Here is a 17,086-nt window from a genome sequence, read left to right as displayed (position 1 = left end):
TCCTGTGTCGATTGTACGGCGTAGCTACTTCATAGGCTGTGTTGCACGCGTAACCTACGACGTACCCTGACGTGCACCTTTCCAAAAATGTAACAACGCGTCAATTCTACGCAGACCCCAAGTGCTGTGATTGGTCTGCCAGAACCCCTCCCTCAGGTCAATAAAAAAATCTGCGATAGGAATGTGTGTGTCCAGAAATGGGATGATAGTTTCATCCTCATATCTGCTATATAACACTATTTTGTAGTCCAGAGATTCTTTATGTTAGTAAATAAATACACAGATCCGCGGTGTATAGTTTATTTATTTTCTCATTAAAACCAAAGATGTTAATCAGTGATTGTATATCAAGATCAGGGACACATTTGGGTGCATTTCGTTTTGTGATTTCAATAGAACGAATAGTCTCCGCAACAGCAATCGATTGAAGCGCTTGTCTGTGCATGAGCCACCGATTCCGAAAACAGCTTCCACGAGCACTCTGTATGATTTCAAAAACGCATTCCATCGCCTCTTATTTACCTCTACTAATCAACTAGAGATGCTTAATTTGTATTAGATACAACAACTCAAGCTGCAAGAAAAGTCGTTATCTATTTGCCGCCATCCCTGCTGCTGCTACTTCGACAATGTACACAAACAGGCTGCTTCTTCTTCGGCTTTTCTTGATACTGTGGGTTACACCATCAACATGCCAGTGGAGACTTCCTACTAGCGGGCTGCATGTGTAATTGCACATTGACGCAGACAGCAACGCAGAAGTATAAATGAAAAACTTGCGGCGTAGAGGATACGTGTAGGTCTGACGCAGAAGTATAAATCAGTTTCAACACTTTCAACACACTCAAATAATATATCTAATATTATAAAACAGTGCTGCGTTACTGAGTGGAAGTAGCGGAAGCAGTCGTCTGTGGCATAATAAAAGCTCCACGAAATCAAGGCATCATCAAGCTACGCCTTTGTTTTGAATAAGCGACCTCTAGAAGCGAAAAATTACATATTGTGGCTTTAATCCATTAAAGGGATAATTCACCCAAAAATTAAAATTCTGTCATCATTTACTCACCCTCAAGTTGTTCCAAACCTGTATGAGTTTCTTTGTTCTGCTGAACACAAAAGAAGATATTTTAAAGAATATGTGTAAACAAGCAGAGAGAGCAACCATCAACTACCATAGTAGGGAAAAAATACTATGGTAGTGAATGGTTGCTCTATCTGCTTTGTTACAAATATTCTTCAAAATATCATCTTTTGTGTTATGCAGACCAAAGAAACTCATACAGGTTTGGAACAACTTAAGGGTGAGTAAATTATGACAGAATTTTCATTTTTGGGTGAACTATCCCTTTAATGTTAGTCACCATGAAATAAAAATTTGCCATTTTTATGAAATATTGCATATTTATTAGCTAAAAATTATTTATCCATATTGTTTAAAAAAAAACTATATGCCCTTTGTAATCTTTAATCAAATTAACTTTCCTTCCCACTTGCAGCAACATCTCTTCTCTTCTCTGATGATGCGTTTACTGGAGTGAGGGCGGGACAACCTGTCAATCACAACAGTAGCAAACCACAACCATCCAACCAATTCCCAATGGACAAAATCAAGCCCCCCCCCCCCCCCCCCCCCAACTTTTTTTTGCCTTCTATTTTTTTCGAGAAGCCGTTTCACTTGGATATACGTCACAACAGGGAAGAAAAGACTTTTGCAACTTCCGTTTCATGCTGACTTTAACCTTTAACCATGGCCGTCGGAAGCAAAATAAATGTGGGTGGGTCCTCTCTCAGAAATGTTTTACTGAAGTAGATGCCATTTACACTAAGTACAAATATACTGCATTGTTTACTAAATGCCTGGTTGGGCCAGACAAAATTACAGAAATCAATAGTGTAGGGGTAAGACGCATTGCATCAAGTTTTGACGCACATCGACCCGAGGTTCAAATCCGCCTTTTGCCGAACTCGCTCCACCCCCTTTTCCCATCACATATCAGATCAGAAAGGCATTTATACATTGGAAATAAAGTGTCTAACATGTGTTTATCGGCTAGGGGTAGGTGAACAGACAAGTGAGTGGGTCCAATATCATTGGTAGTGAAAAGTGGGTGGGTTCCGACGCCCATGCCTTTAGCTAATGGAACCTTATTGTAAAGTGTTACCAGATTTTAACAGCTGCAATTTATTGGTTATCAGTCGTAACATTTATAATTGGCTTATGTGTATCAGCCCGACATTTACAGGGATAGTTCACCCAAAAATGAAAATTCTGTCAGACTCACTCTCAACCTGTATGAATTTCTTTCTTCTGCTGAACACAAAAGATGTTTTGAAGAATGTTGGAAACAAGTTGATGTACCCCATTGACTTCCATAGCATTTTTTCCCCCAAGTCAACAGGATCCATCAACTGTTTGGTAACCCATATTCTTCAAAACATCTTTTGTGTTCAGCAGAAGAAAGACATTCATACAGGTTTGGAACAACTTGTGAGTAAATTATCACAACTTTTTCATTTTTGGGTGAACTATCCCTTTACGAATGGCATCCCTACTACTGGACTAACATGTCTTTTAATTCATTAAGAAATGTTTTCTTCCTCACTTTGGTTATGGTGAACCAGCACAGCCACTGGTGCCCCTTCAAAAAAAATCGGTGCATGATGCCCCTGGGTATACATGATTTCTTTTTTCCAAGAATCGTTATATCTGATGGGCTATAGTCGATTCATTTGAAGCTTATATCATAAATTAACAGTAACAAATGTGTCTTAAGTTTGTCAGTTTGTATTTTTTTCATTGCCTTTCATTTGTTGTGTGTTGTTTCTTTGTTCTTGGCGCGCATCCCACACACCTGCAGATTTCTGGAACTTAATTGCACACAGTGGGCTGCGGGACAATCGTCACACACTTGTGGTTAAACGGAGCTCAACGGCAACCTAATACACGTCACACGAAAACTCTCCGGCTGAAGCAATTTATGTTTTAGAACGACCGTGTGTGAATAAGTGAGCATTTCCCCGTGTTGTACGGCTCACACAATGATGATTGACTGTGTAGGAAGGGGCATTTATCTGTAATTAAGAACATACTCTTCCCTTTCTGTCTGTCACTCTCTTACCCTGTTGATGATTGAGAGGTGTGGGCTTTAATCTGGAGGAACATTTCTCACTGCCGTCCCCTGCTGCTATCTCCCCAGCTGCTCCATGTGGCCCACGAACTGGCGGCTGCAGACGGGACACTGCCACGCCGATTACCAGCCCTATCAGATGCCTGCGCTTTCCTGCCGCTTCCTGTCTCTCTTTCTCTGCCCCGGATTTCAGTTTGTCCTTCCTCCCTCCTGCCCTATATCTTTCCTCCGCCAGGCCTCGCTTTTTCTATGTGCCACTTGCATCTGTCATTTGTGCCTTTTAAAAAGTTTAAATATGTGAGAAATATTTTATAGCCACTTATGAAGAAACGGGCAGAAATTGCTGCTTTGCTTTTTTGCATTGATATTAAATTGATGGTTGGATTAAATGTAAATTAAATATTTGTTCAGTTTAAAGTTTATTCCCTTTAGACTTTTTGTCATAGATGGATTCCTAGTTCAGTCTTTTTTTTATTTTTATAGAGTACGAAAAACATTTTTAAATTGTATTGTATGTGAATTTGTTACATCACATAGTGTCCACATAGAGTTTAAGTTTTGTGCAAAGGTCTCGCAGATTCCACTTGTTTATTTGGATATTTTATTGGATGCAGTGATATTCATGCATTTTAAATGCTGACCAAATGTGTGTTTGCACAAGTTGTGTTTTTAGTGTTTAAATCCTCTCACCCCCTGTATTTCAGTGTAATTTCCCATATTTTCCTTTCAGAATCTAAATCCTTACGCCGCTATCATCAAAATGTCCTTTTTTTTTCCAGCCAGAAGGAGTTGCTAAAGTAGACATGAAATAATTATTGAATTAATTATCAAAGTCACATACCGTACAATTAATTTGATGGCTTTTCCCGGAGTCTTTTCCCCTGTCTATGCAGCGAGAATGTCAAGAAACATTTTCTAATTAATTTATGTGTGATTATCAGGACGAGTTTCTGGAAGGTCCTCACTTTCAATTTGTGAAAGGGTAACGGTGGTGGAAGACAAGGAAAAGCAGTTGAAAACGCACACACACAAGATCAGGCCTGCAGTCATACAGAAGATTATAGAGCCATCTATATGGTCTCGTAACCAGAAGACAGTCAAAAGTATAAATTAATTAAAACAGCAGCGTTAAGGGCGAGAATTAAACAAAAAACTATTCTCCTAAAGCAACGTATTACCTGTTAAGCGTCATTTCGAAAATCCCATGAAATCAGAATTAAGAGTTTTGGGTCTATTAGCCATGAAGCTAATCTATACTTGTGTAGGCTTTTTAGCAGATATAATATGCACATTTAAAATTTACATTGTTTCTCGTGAAGGAAAACGCACCACAAAAGCTGATGACTCATCCTGCACTACACAGATTTTTGTCCAATCAAAAGCTCTCCAAAAACTTAAAATACAGAACAGCCCTTCTAGATGTTCCACTCAAACTTCCTGTTCCTTTTCTGTTGACATCACCTCCCTTTTGGTTTAAGTTAGAGGATGCTTTAGTTAGGCTAAAGTTGAAGTATCTTTTATGATTTATTAAACAACAGTTTGTTTTGCTGTTTCTTACAGTAGTTATCCTCTTGGTTCCTTGCTTCTGGTTCAATTATCTTGTCAAACGTTATATTTAAATTAGTGCTGTCAAAGAATGAATCGCATCCAAAATAAAAGTTTGTGTTTACATAATGTATGTGTGTGTACTGTATATAATAAAGACTGTAACAAATAAAGACTTTGAGCTGTATCTTAGATTCCACTATGGAGAAAAAAATTGAAGTGCTGAAGAGAGTTTATAGTAGAAATGAGAAAAATAATTTATATTTTATATATATAAATATTTTATATATAATTATAACACATTTTTCCTAAATATATATACGTGTGTGTGTGTGTGTGTGTGTGTGTGTGTGTGTGTGTGTGTGTGTGTGTGTGTGTGTGTGTGTGTGTGTGTGTGTGTGTGTGTGTGTGTGTGTGTGTGTGTGTGTGTGTGTGTGTGTGTGTGTGTGTGTGTGTGTGTGTGTGTGTGTGTGTGTGTGTGTGTGTGTGTGTGTGTGTGTGTGTGTGTGTGTGTGTGTGTGTGTGTGTGTGTGTGTGTGTGTGTGTGTGTGTGTGTGTGTGTGTGTGTGTGTGTGTGTGTGTGTGTGTGTGTGTGTGTGTGTGTGTGTGTGTGTGTGTGTGTGTGTGTGTGTGTGTGTGTGTGTGTGTTTATATATACACAATAATAATTAAACACAGTGCACCAGACATATTTTATGTAAACACAAACTGTTATTTTGGATGCGATTAATCACGATTAATCGTTTAGCAGCACTAATTTAAATATATTTCTCATTGTGCCCATGAGAACTGCATATTTTTCTAATTTCTACTATAAACTCTCTTCAGCACGTCGAATTTTTCTCCATAGTGGAATCTAACATACAGCTCAAAGTCTTTATTTGTTTCTCCAGGCTGAGAGTCTTCAAAGCCACATCTTTGCAGCAATGTGGAAGGCTTTCTATTTGAGCATAGTTCATCTTCCCTACCCCTTTGCATATTTGCTGTTTGGCATCTTCACTTTTCCAGGCCTTGTGTTGGTCAGATATAAAAGTTCAGAAGTACAGTTAAGAGAAATTAGTTGTGTAAACAGTAGTAAATGTCAATGATAAAGTTCTGTTGAAGCTCATCTGATGAGAGTTGCGAACGCAGGTGTCTTATCTCTACCCAGCAAAAGAAGGGTAAAATGGAAATGATGCTGTGCTGAATATACGATGCCTATCCTAGAAATTTGTATCTTCTCAACCGAACTCTTTGACCCACAGACGCTTGGGTGAGTTATCAGCGACGTTTTGTGTGAGCGTGTGTGTGTATGTGCAGGTTGTTGATCACTGCTGATGAACTACAGAATAGCCACTCCTCTACTAGTGTTACACACATGCTCGCTGACAAACACGCTTACACACTCTATTTTCACTCTCTATGGGTTAGGAAAGTGTAGGATTTGTCATTCAGCAGAGGTTAAACCCCACCTATTAGCGTAGGGTCGGAGTGTGGCTCCGATAAAGATTTCCTGTTGTACTGTGTCAAAAAATCAATGGCCGCAGAGCGATCTGCTCATTTGATATCAACAATAGTCTTTTTAAAAATCAATTAGTCCTGATAGAGAAGCCCAAAGAGCCACGGAAACCTGAATAGGGCCCGACTGGATAGCTACATGCTCTTTTTTTTTTAACCAATAAAGAGGAGTCACTGGAGCTTTAAATGATGAACTCACTCAATGTTGCTGTTATGAGAATATGAGGATACTTGTTTGTGTTGGACTCATATTGAGTGTTTTTTCAGGAACATGTCTGATAAGATTAACGTTAAAAGGGAAATTAGGTATGCGGCTGTTACCAGTCAAATATCAAAATATATTGAGAGGAGAATTCACTTGCATTTAATTACATGTATTGTTTTTAGGGATGCGTTGATGTTCAAATTCTGGTGGAAACCATTAATATTAAATAGCCTTCTAATGTCTAATATTAGCCGATATTAAAATTCTATACGGTTAACTAAATAACTAAATTCAATCATTTTAAATGCAACTAGTGAATTTAGCTATAACAAGATTATAATATACAGCTTGAAAGATTTTCGAAAACATTACATTTAAAATGATAAAGTGATTTTAGTGAATATTAGATAATGGCAAAGGTGACCTAAATGTAGTGAAAAATAAGGAATTGACACATGCACAATTAGGCTAAATATATTGAATATCGTCCTTCGCCGATATGGTACAGATGTTCTAGATCCCTAGTTGTTTTAGCATCAGATTCACTATGATAGTAGTAATAATAATGCAAAATTAATAGTAATACTGCAGCAGGTAATGAGTGCAACATGATTGCAAAGTCTTGGATATTTGCGTGATGTAATTCTGCAACTGTTTATTCAGTTCCCCTCTATGTGTGTATGTCTGTGTGTGTATTATACATACTACTCCCAGAGGCCACAGCCCATGAGTAGCCGCCTTTCACTGGAATCTGTGTGAGTGTTAATTACTTGTCTCTTTTCTGACAGTTTGAACGGTTTTAAAACGTGTTCTTTTAGAATTGGTCGTTATAAGAAGAACATTTTGTATCCCACAGATTTTATTTGGTCGTGTTTAGTTAAGTGAAGGTGAATCCTCCTTCAAAGGAAGTGTGATAACTGTGGGTACGCCTGGTTGCTCAACTCCCACCATTGAGTGATTTGCGTTGCCTTCAGGGTGTTTACCACACTTGCTGCTCAAGAATTGCTTTTTTGTAGAACGTTTCCTTCTGTGTTATGCAGCTGAATTCATCCTTTCTTTCTTTCGGTCTTTCTGTGTTTTGTCTGATGGTGTTGTGTTAATGATGGGGTGATTTTTCTTTTTTTTTATATTGCACACTGGCCGCTTTGGTGTCTGTGGAGGCAGGCATATTGATAAGGCACTGTGTGGACACTGCCAGTGTGTAGAGCCATTGATAAGAGCTGTGTGGACTCATCACTATCGATAAGGGTGACGTACATTTTTGGGAACCGGTCACGCAGAGCTATCGATAAGGTTGATGGGGTTATTGTAGGGGAGTTGCTATGGCCCAACACAAGGGCAGCGTCACAATTGTGTCAGTGTATTGTGTGGGAAAATGGTAGGGTTTTAAAGATAAGACGACTAGGTCTTTAGAGAGGAGGTGTTTAGGTTGTTCACAAGGGTTAGGGTTGTAAATTGTCCAGCAGAGGCCCTGAAAACAATTAGCTTGATGGAAAGGTGTGGCAGAACTGTGTACTTAAAATAACCATGAAATCAAGATGGACAATTCCTATTTTTTTTTATGGAATAATGCAGTATTTATTAAAATAATTATTTATCCGTGCACCTCGTTATGTTTTTTAAAATTCATGTGCCCTTGTTATCTTTAATCCAAATAACTTCCCCTCCCTCTTGCAGCGGCATCGCTTCTCTTCTCTGATGACATAGCATGAGGGCGGGACAACCTGTCACTCACATGAAATTGACCAATAGCAAACCACAACAATCCAACCATCCAATCAATTCCCAATGGACAAAATCAAGTCCCGCCCTGCAGTTTTTCTTTTACAAGCCATTTCACTCAGATATATACGTCACAATAGGGAAGAAAAGACTATCACAACTTCCGTTTCATGCCCACTTCATTATGTTAAGAATGACCACATTTTTTATTGTGTGTGTGTGTGTGTGTATATAAAATTAACATATTACATATATTTGACAAACAAAAGGTCCCACACACGCCTAATGAAGGTCATGAGACTGAAACGTTGCTAATAAAATAAAATACAAATGTATATCGTTTGCAAGTATTGATGGTGTACCTTTCCTACGCACCTTGTGCGATGATAATTGTTAATAGATTTAAAATGTATTAAATAATTTTTATTTGTTATTAATACTTATTATTAATGTTAAATTATATAAGTATTATTACTATCAGTAGAAGTATGCATTTTAATTAATTTATTGGATATATTTGCCTTAATTTTTACATTTTACAAGTTTTATCTAAAAGTTTAGTCATTGCTTTAAAGTAATTTTTGTATGGATTCTATGGAGAATCACCTTTTGAGAGGTAAAAAAAACAACAACAAAAAACATCTGGTATTGAGAATTATGGGTAAAATGGGCTTAATTGTCACTTTAAAAATTGAAAGAGTCTTAAAATCTTTAAAAAAAAGATTTTACTCTTGAAAATCTACCTGAGCACAGATGGTGTAGGAATTGCTTATGTAGGAATTATGCAAGTGATATAGTAGTGTATTGGTATTATTACGGCTGCCGAAGTGATAAGACTGGGTCATGTGAGAGGTCAGGTTGGGTACTGATTCTGGGCTTAGATTAGAAGACATGCAATAGATAGGAGTCATTGACTCTGTGCTGCGGATGTATGACACTGGACTTCAGACCGCTGATAGAGGCCCAGCCTCTCATTAATAACAAACCAAACCCACCAATGACTGATTTAGAACTAATCATTTAATACTGCCTTTTAGACAAGGGTTTTTCCGCTTTGAAAATATTCTGACAGCACCTTTTGTCCCGAAAAAGATATATTTGATAAGTTAATGTGACTATATCTGCTGTTCTGCTGTACCGATACCCGCTGATAGCCAGCTGCTTTAAAGCTCTCCTGTGAGTGTTTTTGTAAGCACTCTATGAAGAGTGTCAAATGTTTTTGCAGCGTTGAGCTTTGTAGCCAATCACAGACATATCTGTTGAGCGTGTAAATGCAATGGCCAATCAGATGTGTTTAAGTTAGTCAGAATCCGCTCTGGGCAGCAATCTGTGCTCACTTTCTGTATGCAATGTATACATTTTATATATTTGACAGCGATAACCATAGCAATGGATGGAGCAAAACAACATTATACTGTATGTCAAATGATCTGTGCATTAAGTCTTGGAGTGTAAATACAAAATAATAGACCTGCCCCCTTTTCTATGTAATGTTACTTTCATTTTATTTCTAACTTTTTAAATAAGTAATTGACAGATTCTCAGAGCCTTTTTTTATGATCTGTCCTGACAGTGATGATAGGCCTATTTTATTTAATGAATAATTAAGTTAATAGTACAAACTGTTTATTTGCATTTATTTTGGATTTATTGTCAGTACTGGGCTCAGGACAAAACCCAGAATGATATTTTCTTGGAAGTCTCTTTCTCACTCTGTGACGTGTTTCTGTCCAGCATCCGTCCCATTGCACCTATGTACCCTTCTCTCTCGCTCCTGTTGCCCTCTCTCTCCCTCACGCCCTCCCCCGCTCCACGTCTTGGCTGTGGGAAAGCCATTTTATCAGCGTCTGTCTGTTGTTCTCTGGTGGGGATAGATACAGAGAAGATAGATGAGTGTTTTGACATGGAGAGTGTTAGACAAACACTCTTATCGGCCCCAGCGCTTTAGCCCGACCCCCGAAAGCGAGGCTGGTGGGGGGGCTAAAGGGAGGGGGTGGGTTAACAGAGCTGCACTGGGATGAATATGCTGGAATGGACTGGAGCATCACCACAGGTCGTCCTCTCCAGCGACTCTTACTTTTAAAGTTACCAACTGTAGGGAGGACATGTGCGGAAGAGCTTTTCTAATAAATGTATATTATAAAACATAAATACTAGGTTGAGTGCACGGTTGGGTTTTGTGTCAGCTGTGTCATATCTCTATTTGTGGAGCCTGTGTTTGTTCCTGTGTTAGGCCTGCGTTTGTGACTCACCAAAGCCTTGACTCCCATCACACTGCACTTATCTCTAATAGGAAGTACAGAAGTTGTCCCTGTTTTGGTCCAGTGTCACTGCTCGGTGAGCGCCAAACTCCCCCTAGTGGTACTAGACTTGGTAGTCTGTTTTTCAATTGACACTCTAACTCTATAAGGATAAAGACTGAAATAGAAATGGTTTGCTAAGGTGTTTTGAGGGGTTTTTGGTTGCTAGGTTGTTGCTCACTGGCCCAATGAAGTCAAAACAGTCAGCCTCCAAGTCATTATGGCCCTAGATATGGCGCCGATCCTTCCTGTGGGATCTTTTTCACCTGTTCCATTATTTATTATTCTTTCAATTATTTATCATATTATGTTATTGCATTTTTAAAAAGATATATTGAATTTTATAAAAGATATAACTTTAGTATTATCTAATGCTCACTTAAAGTTGATTTTAGTTAATCTTTAGAAACACTACAAATTTAACAACGCTGTTAAATGTTTTTTTCACACTGTACATTATACCTTTGTGATGCCTAATCTTTTGGTTTTTAGTGTTTTATTTATTTATTTATTTTTACAAAATTTTAATGGCAACCAATTATCGGTTATCGTCCATAGCATTAAATTAATTATCAGCTTATCAGCTAGAATTTTAACATCGGTGCTTCCTCGTCATCATTTACTCACCAAAAACCTGTTCCAAACCTGTATACATTTCTTTCTTCTGCTGAACACAAAATAAGATATTTTGAAGAATGTCGGTAACCAAACAGTTGATGGGCCCCATTGACTTACATAGTATTTTTTCCCCATACTATGGAAGTCAATGGGGCCCATCAAGTGTTTGGTTATCCATATTCCTCAAATATCTTCTTTTGTGTTCAACAGAAGAAAGAAACAAGGTTTTGAACAACTATGAGTAAATTATGACATAATTAAAAAAAATTTCCCCCTTTAAGTATGAGTGATAGCAATCACCAAAAAAACCCATATATTTACACTCTTTCCCCCAATGTGTGTAAACAGATGATCTTCTGCTAAGCGGCAGTGCTGATGACTTCAAGGTCCTGGCCCTCAGGGACCTGTCAGGTGACACCGTGTGGGGTCCGTTTTCTGGCAGCATCCAATCAGGAGAGACCACAGATGGACCTGCCAATGAGGTAAGGGTGATATGAAGGGGTCATCGATCATGTCATGAGGAAATTTGGTTAAGATTCTTATCTCACCTCTGTTCTATCATAACTCTAACATTACAGTTAGAAGCAAATAACATGTTATTACCATATTGGAGTTGGTAATATGCTGTAGAGATAACACAGACCAGTACACACTTTTACACACATGTAAAGTTCCTCACTAGGCTGCTTTCCATGGAAGATGGATGCATACAAAATGGTGCATGTTTTCCAAACTGGTTTGATTCAAGAGTAGGTAGTCAGTGAAATGTCTTGTGTATTAGGTAAACGGGATTGAATTTATCATTCACCCCCCTTGGTGCTAACCTATTAAATTGAGGATGAATGGGCGGATGTCTGCTTTGCACTGATTCAATGTAAGGAGTAATCCATGGGAGTATGGGTGTATGCAAATTGAAGTGCTGGTCTTGAGCGAGTGTCATCTTTTTTTTTTTTTTCCTGAACTGCGCTCGGCCGTTCCTGCACGAGATTGGCTAGAACCCACCCCCCCAGCCCCCAGACGGACGCTTCTCTTTTATCTCAGCATGGCGCCATCCTCTTGGACAACAAACCCCAGTGATTGATTTCTACTTGATAGGCTCTCATTTCTAAGATTTCATTTATTATGAGAATTTCTAAGGCCATGCACCCCGCGCTCCCTCCCCTCCCTGCACCTTTCCTTCACCTCCTCCTAATCTCTCTCCCTTCCTCTCTCTCTCTCTCTCTCTCTCTCTCTCTCTCTCTCTCTCTCTCTCTTTTAAAAAAAAAAAAAATCTCGTTATCGAGGCAGGGCTTTGTTGATGATTTTCGGCTCAGAACTTTCACATTCGCGTTTGCTCTCGCTCCGCTATCTCTTCGTTGAAGGAGTGTGTATCTGGCTGAGATAGTGTGTCGAATCTCACATTCCTACGGCATCTCTCGCCATCCCTCCACATGCTCCTGAGTCTGGAGCTGCTGGGGTCACTGGGCGGCAGGGTCTGTGTCCGTCCTGTCACGACTGTGTTTGTATATTTCTCCATCCCTCTGTCCTAGAGTTTAATCTCAGACACTGTGAAACATGGGTTGGGTTAAAGCAAAGTGGGCTATTTTAAAATTAGTTGAAGTAAAGGATGATATTGTATTTCTTACAAAACACACTTTCATACTGAATTGTATTGGTTTCGGTCATACAGGAGTACTCCTATTTATAATTTGTAGGGCTGCCCCTGACTAAAGATTTTTCTAGTCGACTAGTAGTCACTCATTTAAGCCATTAGTCGATTAATTGCACATTTTTATTAATTTAGTTACTTAAAGGTGCACTATGTAACTTTTCCGTCCGCTAGAGGTCGCCTGTTCAAAACAAAGGCGTAGTTCGATGACACCACGTTTGAGCACAGAATCTTGGGACATGTGGTCTTCACCTCACAGCCGGTGGAAAAGAATCGGGTTAGGACTCGGACAGAAATCATGTCGATGGATACGATTATTAACGTTACTGTAGTATGAAGCAGAGCAGGACCGAGTGTTGTGGGAGCTGAGCAAGACCGCTGGAGCGATTGTTAATGAGATGAACGCAACACACGTCTCGGGCCACTTTCACTTAACGCAGCTCTGTTTATCATATTAGATACATCTGAGTAGGGGTGCTCCGATTGATCGGCAACCGATCTCTATCGGCCGATAATCGCTTTGGGATGATTGATCGCCGGTCTCTAAAAAGGCCGATCTCATGAACCGATCGCATGCGGACGACCCATAAAAATCCACCGTATCCGTGTTCGCTCTTAAAGTGACAGCTGTCGAATAAACTGCTGCTGTCTCTGAGTTTCTCTTTGTCTTGTGTTGTTTGATGAACCTTTATGACACTCACTGCTCTTGAATGACTAACTTTTGCAACCTTAAGTGTAAGAATTAATCTAATTTAATTATTCAGGGAAGACCAATATTAATTTACATTTGATTTCTTATTAAATGTCTTTAGTATTTTTTACCTCAATACTTATGTTAGACCTACCTGAAAATGTGTCTTTAAAAACAAAAATGCACTGCATGATCAAATATTTAGGTGAGATAATTATATACATTTATATGACAAGAGTCACCTAAGGGGGGGATTCACCCCTTGTCAGAAATAAAATTCAGGCCCTGAATGAATGTCTGTAAAATTCCCTATAAATAATTCTACATGATAAAAAGAAGGCTTCAAATAGATCGGTATCTGTGATCGTATCTGCAGATACGGCTTCCTGTGATCGGTGATCGGCTCCAAAAATCCTGATCGGAGCACCCTTAATAACAGAAAAAAAAAACATGCCATAGTTTTGTCCTTTGCGGCAGTTGCCAGTTTTGGTGTGACAAGTTTTACATATAGCTGCCAATTATTAAATGTAGTCAGTGTTTTAAGAGGCTACATCCCATTAAGCTGATCTGATGTGTGTTGGTCTGCCTAACCTCTCTTTGTTTGGAATATTTTTATGTTACTCTGCCTTATTTGGGAAAGATGGCCTACAGTAGCCTTAAGTTATCTCATTTTCTAAAAGAAACACTTGGTGGTTCTTCAAGATCTCGACTCTAGCCTATTTCTACAGTTTTTTTTCTCAATACAGTTAATTTAGAGTTAGTTTCATTTCTACAAATGGTGCAAACTCTGCAAGATTATTGATAAAAGATTCCCATTCCCCTGCCATTCTGTGATCGGCAATCGGCAGATCATGATCTTGGTGATCGGTGATCGGCCCCAAAAATGCTGATTCGGAGCATCTCTACATCTGAGTGTGTTGAAAATGATGTTATGACGTTACTCTGTGCGTTCGCTCAACGGCTGCTATGACACTTGTTGCACACTGCAGTGAGAGTAAAGCGTTTCTGCAAAATAAAACCGGAAACCGAGGGGACGCATTTGACAGGCGACTCCCTTACACATCCCGGTTCATTGGTTAAAATAGCATTTTCTCACGATTTACAAATAGTTGGAAACATTTGGGATATTGTAAGTACTCAACTGAAAAAAAATATATATAACACTGGCCTAGTTGTTTTTGGATATTTTACTGATTTTTTTTTTACATAGTGCACTTTTAAATATGTACTGGGGTGGAATAAATAGCCCATTCCACACTCACGCGCAACCATTTAGCTTGCTGCAAAAAGTAATGATTATGAATGTGTCAGAAAAAATAGCAAAGAGACATTTTAATTGTTTATCAATAAACTAGTTCTTTCTGAGTCAGTTGCAGCTATAAAGATGAAGTTGAAGATGCTGACGCCATCTCCGCAGTAGTGAACGTGCCCTTAGAGAGACATGCACATAATCAGAAAGTATGTGTTTTTGATTCTAATTGTTTAGTTTAAAAGAAGACATTTCAAGCTTTCTATAGATATATCTCTCATGTCTGTGAGGCAAGTATACGCTGAGTTTCGGTTAATTTTTGTGACGCGCTCTAGTTCATGGAGACCGAGATGGCAGAAAGCGCATCCTGTTTGTTTTCTTTATTTTACAAAAGTGAAATGTTTTATTGTTATTGTGAGTTGACACAAATAAAAGTCACAGTTTCGAATGATGTCTCTTATCTGTATGACCATAAATGACTAGTATTTTAAGTTGTTTCTGCTGTTATCAGGAAAAATTTGATCATGCTGGCGCCTCCATGTCATGCAGTTAAACATGCTATCCTTTAGCTTCCACACTCCGCACAAAGACTTGGATATGCAACTAATAATAGCGAACATTTATGTAGGTTAACGTTAGAGCGAGCAGCCATGTAAAGTTGCTACTACTTACAAATGGTAAGCCATATTTGAGCTCGATGGATGAAAGGCGAGCGTTTGGATTTCCTGCCTAACATACTGTAAATACCACAAGGACCTGCCGTTAACATTCTGTTCCTCACAGACTGAGTGACTTCGCCACTTCCTGTGGAGTTTTTTTCTCTTTCTGCGACTAACCGACTAAAAAAATATTGGTCGACTAAGCCTCTTCTCGTCGACCGACTTTTAGTCTACTATTCGAGGGCAGCCCTAAAAATGTGTTTATTTTTACTGTATGCATGAGGAATTAGGCGTTAAGATGTTAAGCGAAGCTTCTCTGACAGGTTCTAACAAGTTCTTTTGTATTGATTATCACTTTGAGCTGTCTGTTTTATGCAAATCATTTAATTTGCATATTTACAGAAACCACCATAACATATTTTATCTATTTAAATGTCTTTTCTAACTCAAAGACTGAAAACGCTTACATTAACGGTCATCTCTGTGTTCAGTTGTCTTCTTTCAGTTTTCTGATTGTAGTTTTGGATGATTGAAATCCATTATTGCTGGTACCTAAAAAGAGCCGTTAAGCACACCTGTTTTGTGATTTACATGTAACAAAACATATGGCAGTAGACCCAAAACGTATACACATAAAATGTATGAATGTTTTTGGATTACATAATAAACCAAGAGACTGCATTTAAGGGAAATTCAAGTTTGCTCTAGAATAATTTAGTTTTCTAATGCAATTACGTTCTGACATGAAGTGGGACTGAAGTGAGAAAAGTACTTTTTAGTATACAAAACAGCTTCACTAAATATCATCAGATTTTTGGATATAAATATATTATGTAATTTTATACAATATTATGCATATTTTATATATTTTATATAGTGTTATAAAGTACACTACTGTTCAAAATATTTTTTTTAAATGTTTTTGAAAGAATTCCATTATGCTCACCAAGACTGAATTTAAAAACACAGTAAACATGGTCATTTATAACAATTTAAAATACTTGTCTTTTTGAACGGTAAAGTGTTATATTTCATATATTATAATACAATAATACGTCAGCCATCTCAATGTATTCATATACTGTGAACATGATTAGCCTACTTTTGATGTTGGCATGAGCAGAACTGTCAGTCAGACTTTTGTTGGTAAAAAAAAACGTTCGCTAGTTGCAAACAAGTGCAGTACGACTTCCACTACCACGTCGCCATTGTTCTTTCCACTTCGCCTCTCCTGTTATTTCGTGGAACGCCGCCTGAAGGCAAGATGGTTGCGGGTGGGGAGTTCAAAGCGTTATCATGCACCGAGCGCCTTTTCATCATGTTTTAGAAACAAGCGTCCCAACTAATCCCCCAATAATCTCTCCAGGAGAACTGCTCAGATAAGCCCCGCCACCCACTGCTCTCCAGCCCACTTTTTTGGGGGGAGCCCCACTCTCCCCCCTCTCTGCCACCCCACAAAGGACACGTGAAGGTGAGCGCTCTTCATCTTTTCTCTTTTTCCTCTCTCGCCCACCCTTCTTTTTCGCACCAACAGGGTTTGTTTACCCTCATCCCAATCTCTGGTTTATCTACATCCGTCAGTAGAGTGATCTCGGAGAGTTACCCCTCGCTACACATGCTTTTCCCTGAAAGGAATGCATGAATACCCTTAATTATTGGCCCTCTCAATTATCTGCATAATGATAAAAGGGAAAGCAAGTCAAGCTTCAAATGGGAGTCCAATTGAGAGCATCACACATTGGCACCTGTGGACCTCTCTGCTCTCCACCCATAGAAGTGCAGAAATGTAGCGGATAGGTAGGAACATCAAAAGGAGAAACT

At 38.7% G+C, this 17,086-nt stretch overlaps 1 protein-coding gene across 1 annotated transcript in view; it reads left to right on the top strand.

Annotated features, from left to right (window-relative positions):
* zfpm1 (zinc finger protein, FOG family member 1) overlaps window positions 1-17,086 on the top strand; it is a 99,302-nt gene that overhangs the window by 63,832 nt on the left and 18,384 nt on the right. Inside the window, exon 4 of the mRNA XM_079825587.1 lies at window positions 11,367-11,500. Within this exon, the coding sequence (XP_079681713.1) occupies window positions 11,367-11,500 (134 nt within the window). The remainder of the gene's footprint in view (window positions 1-11,366; window positions 11,501-17,086) is intronic.

This window comes from Gobio gobio (genome assembly GCF_949357685.1).
Source record: "Gobio gobio genome assembly, chromosome: 9".
Lineage (NCBI taxonomy): Eukaryota > Metazoa > Chordata > Actinopteri > Cypriniformes > Gobionidae > Gobio > Gobio gobio.
This window is presented reverse-complemented; position numbering and strand designations above follow the sequence as displayed.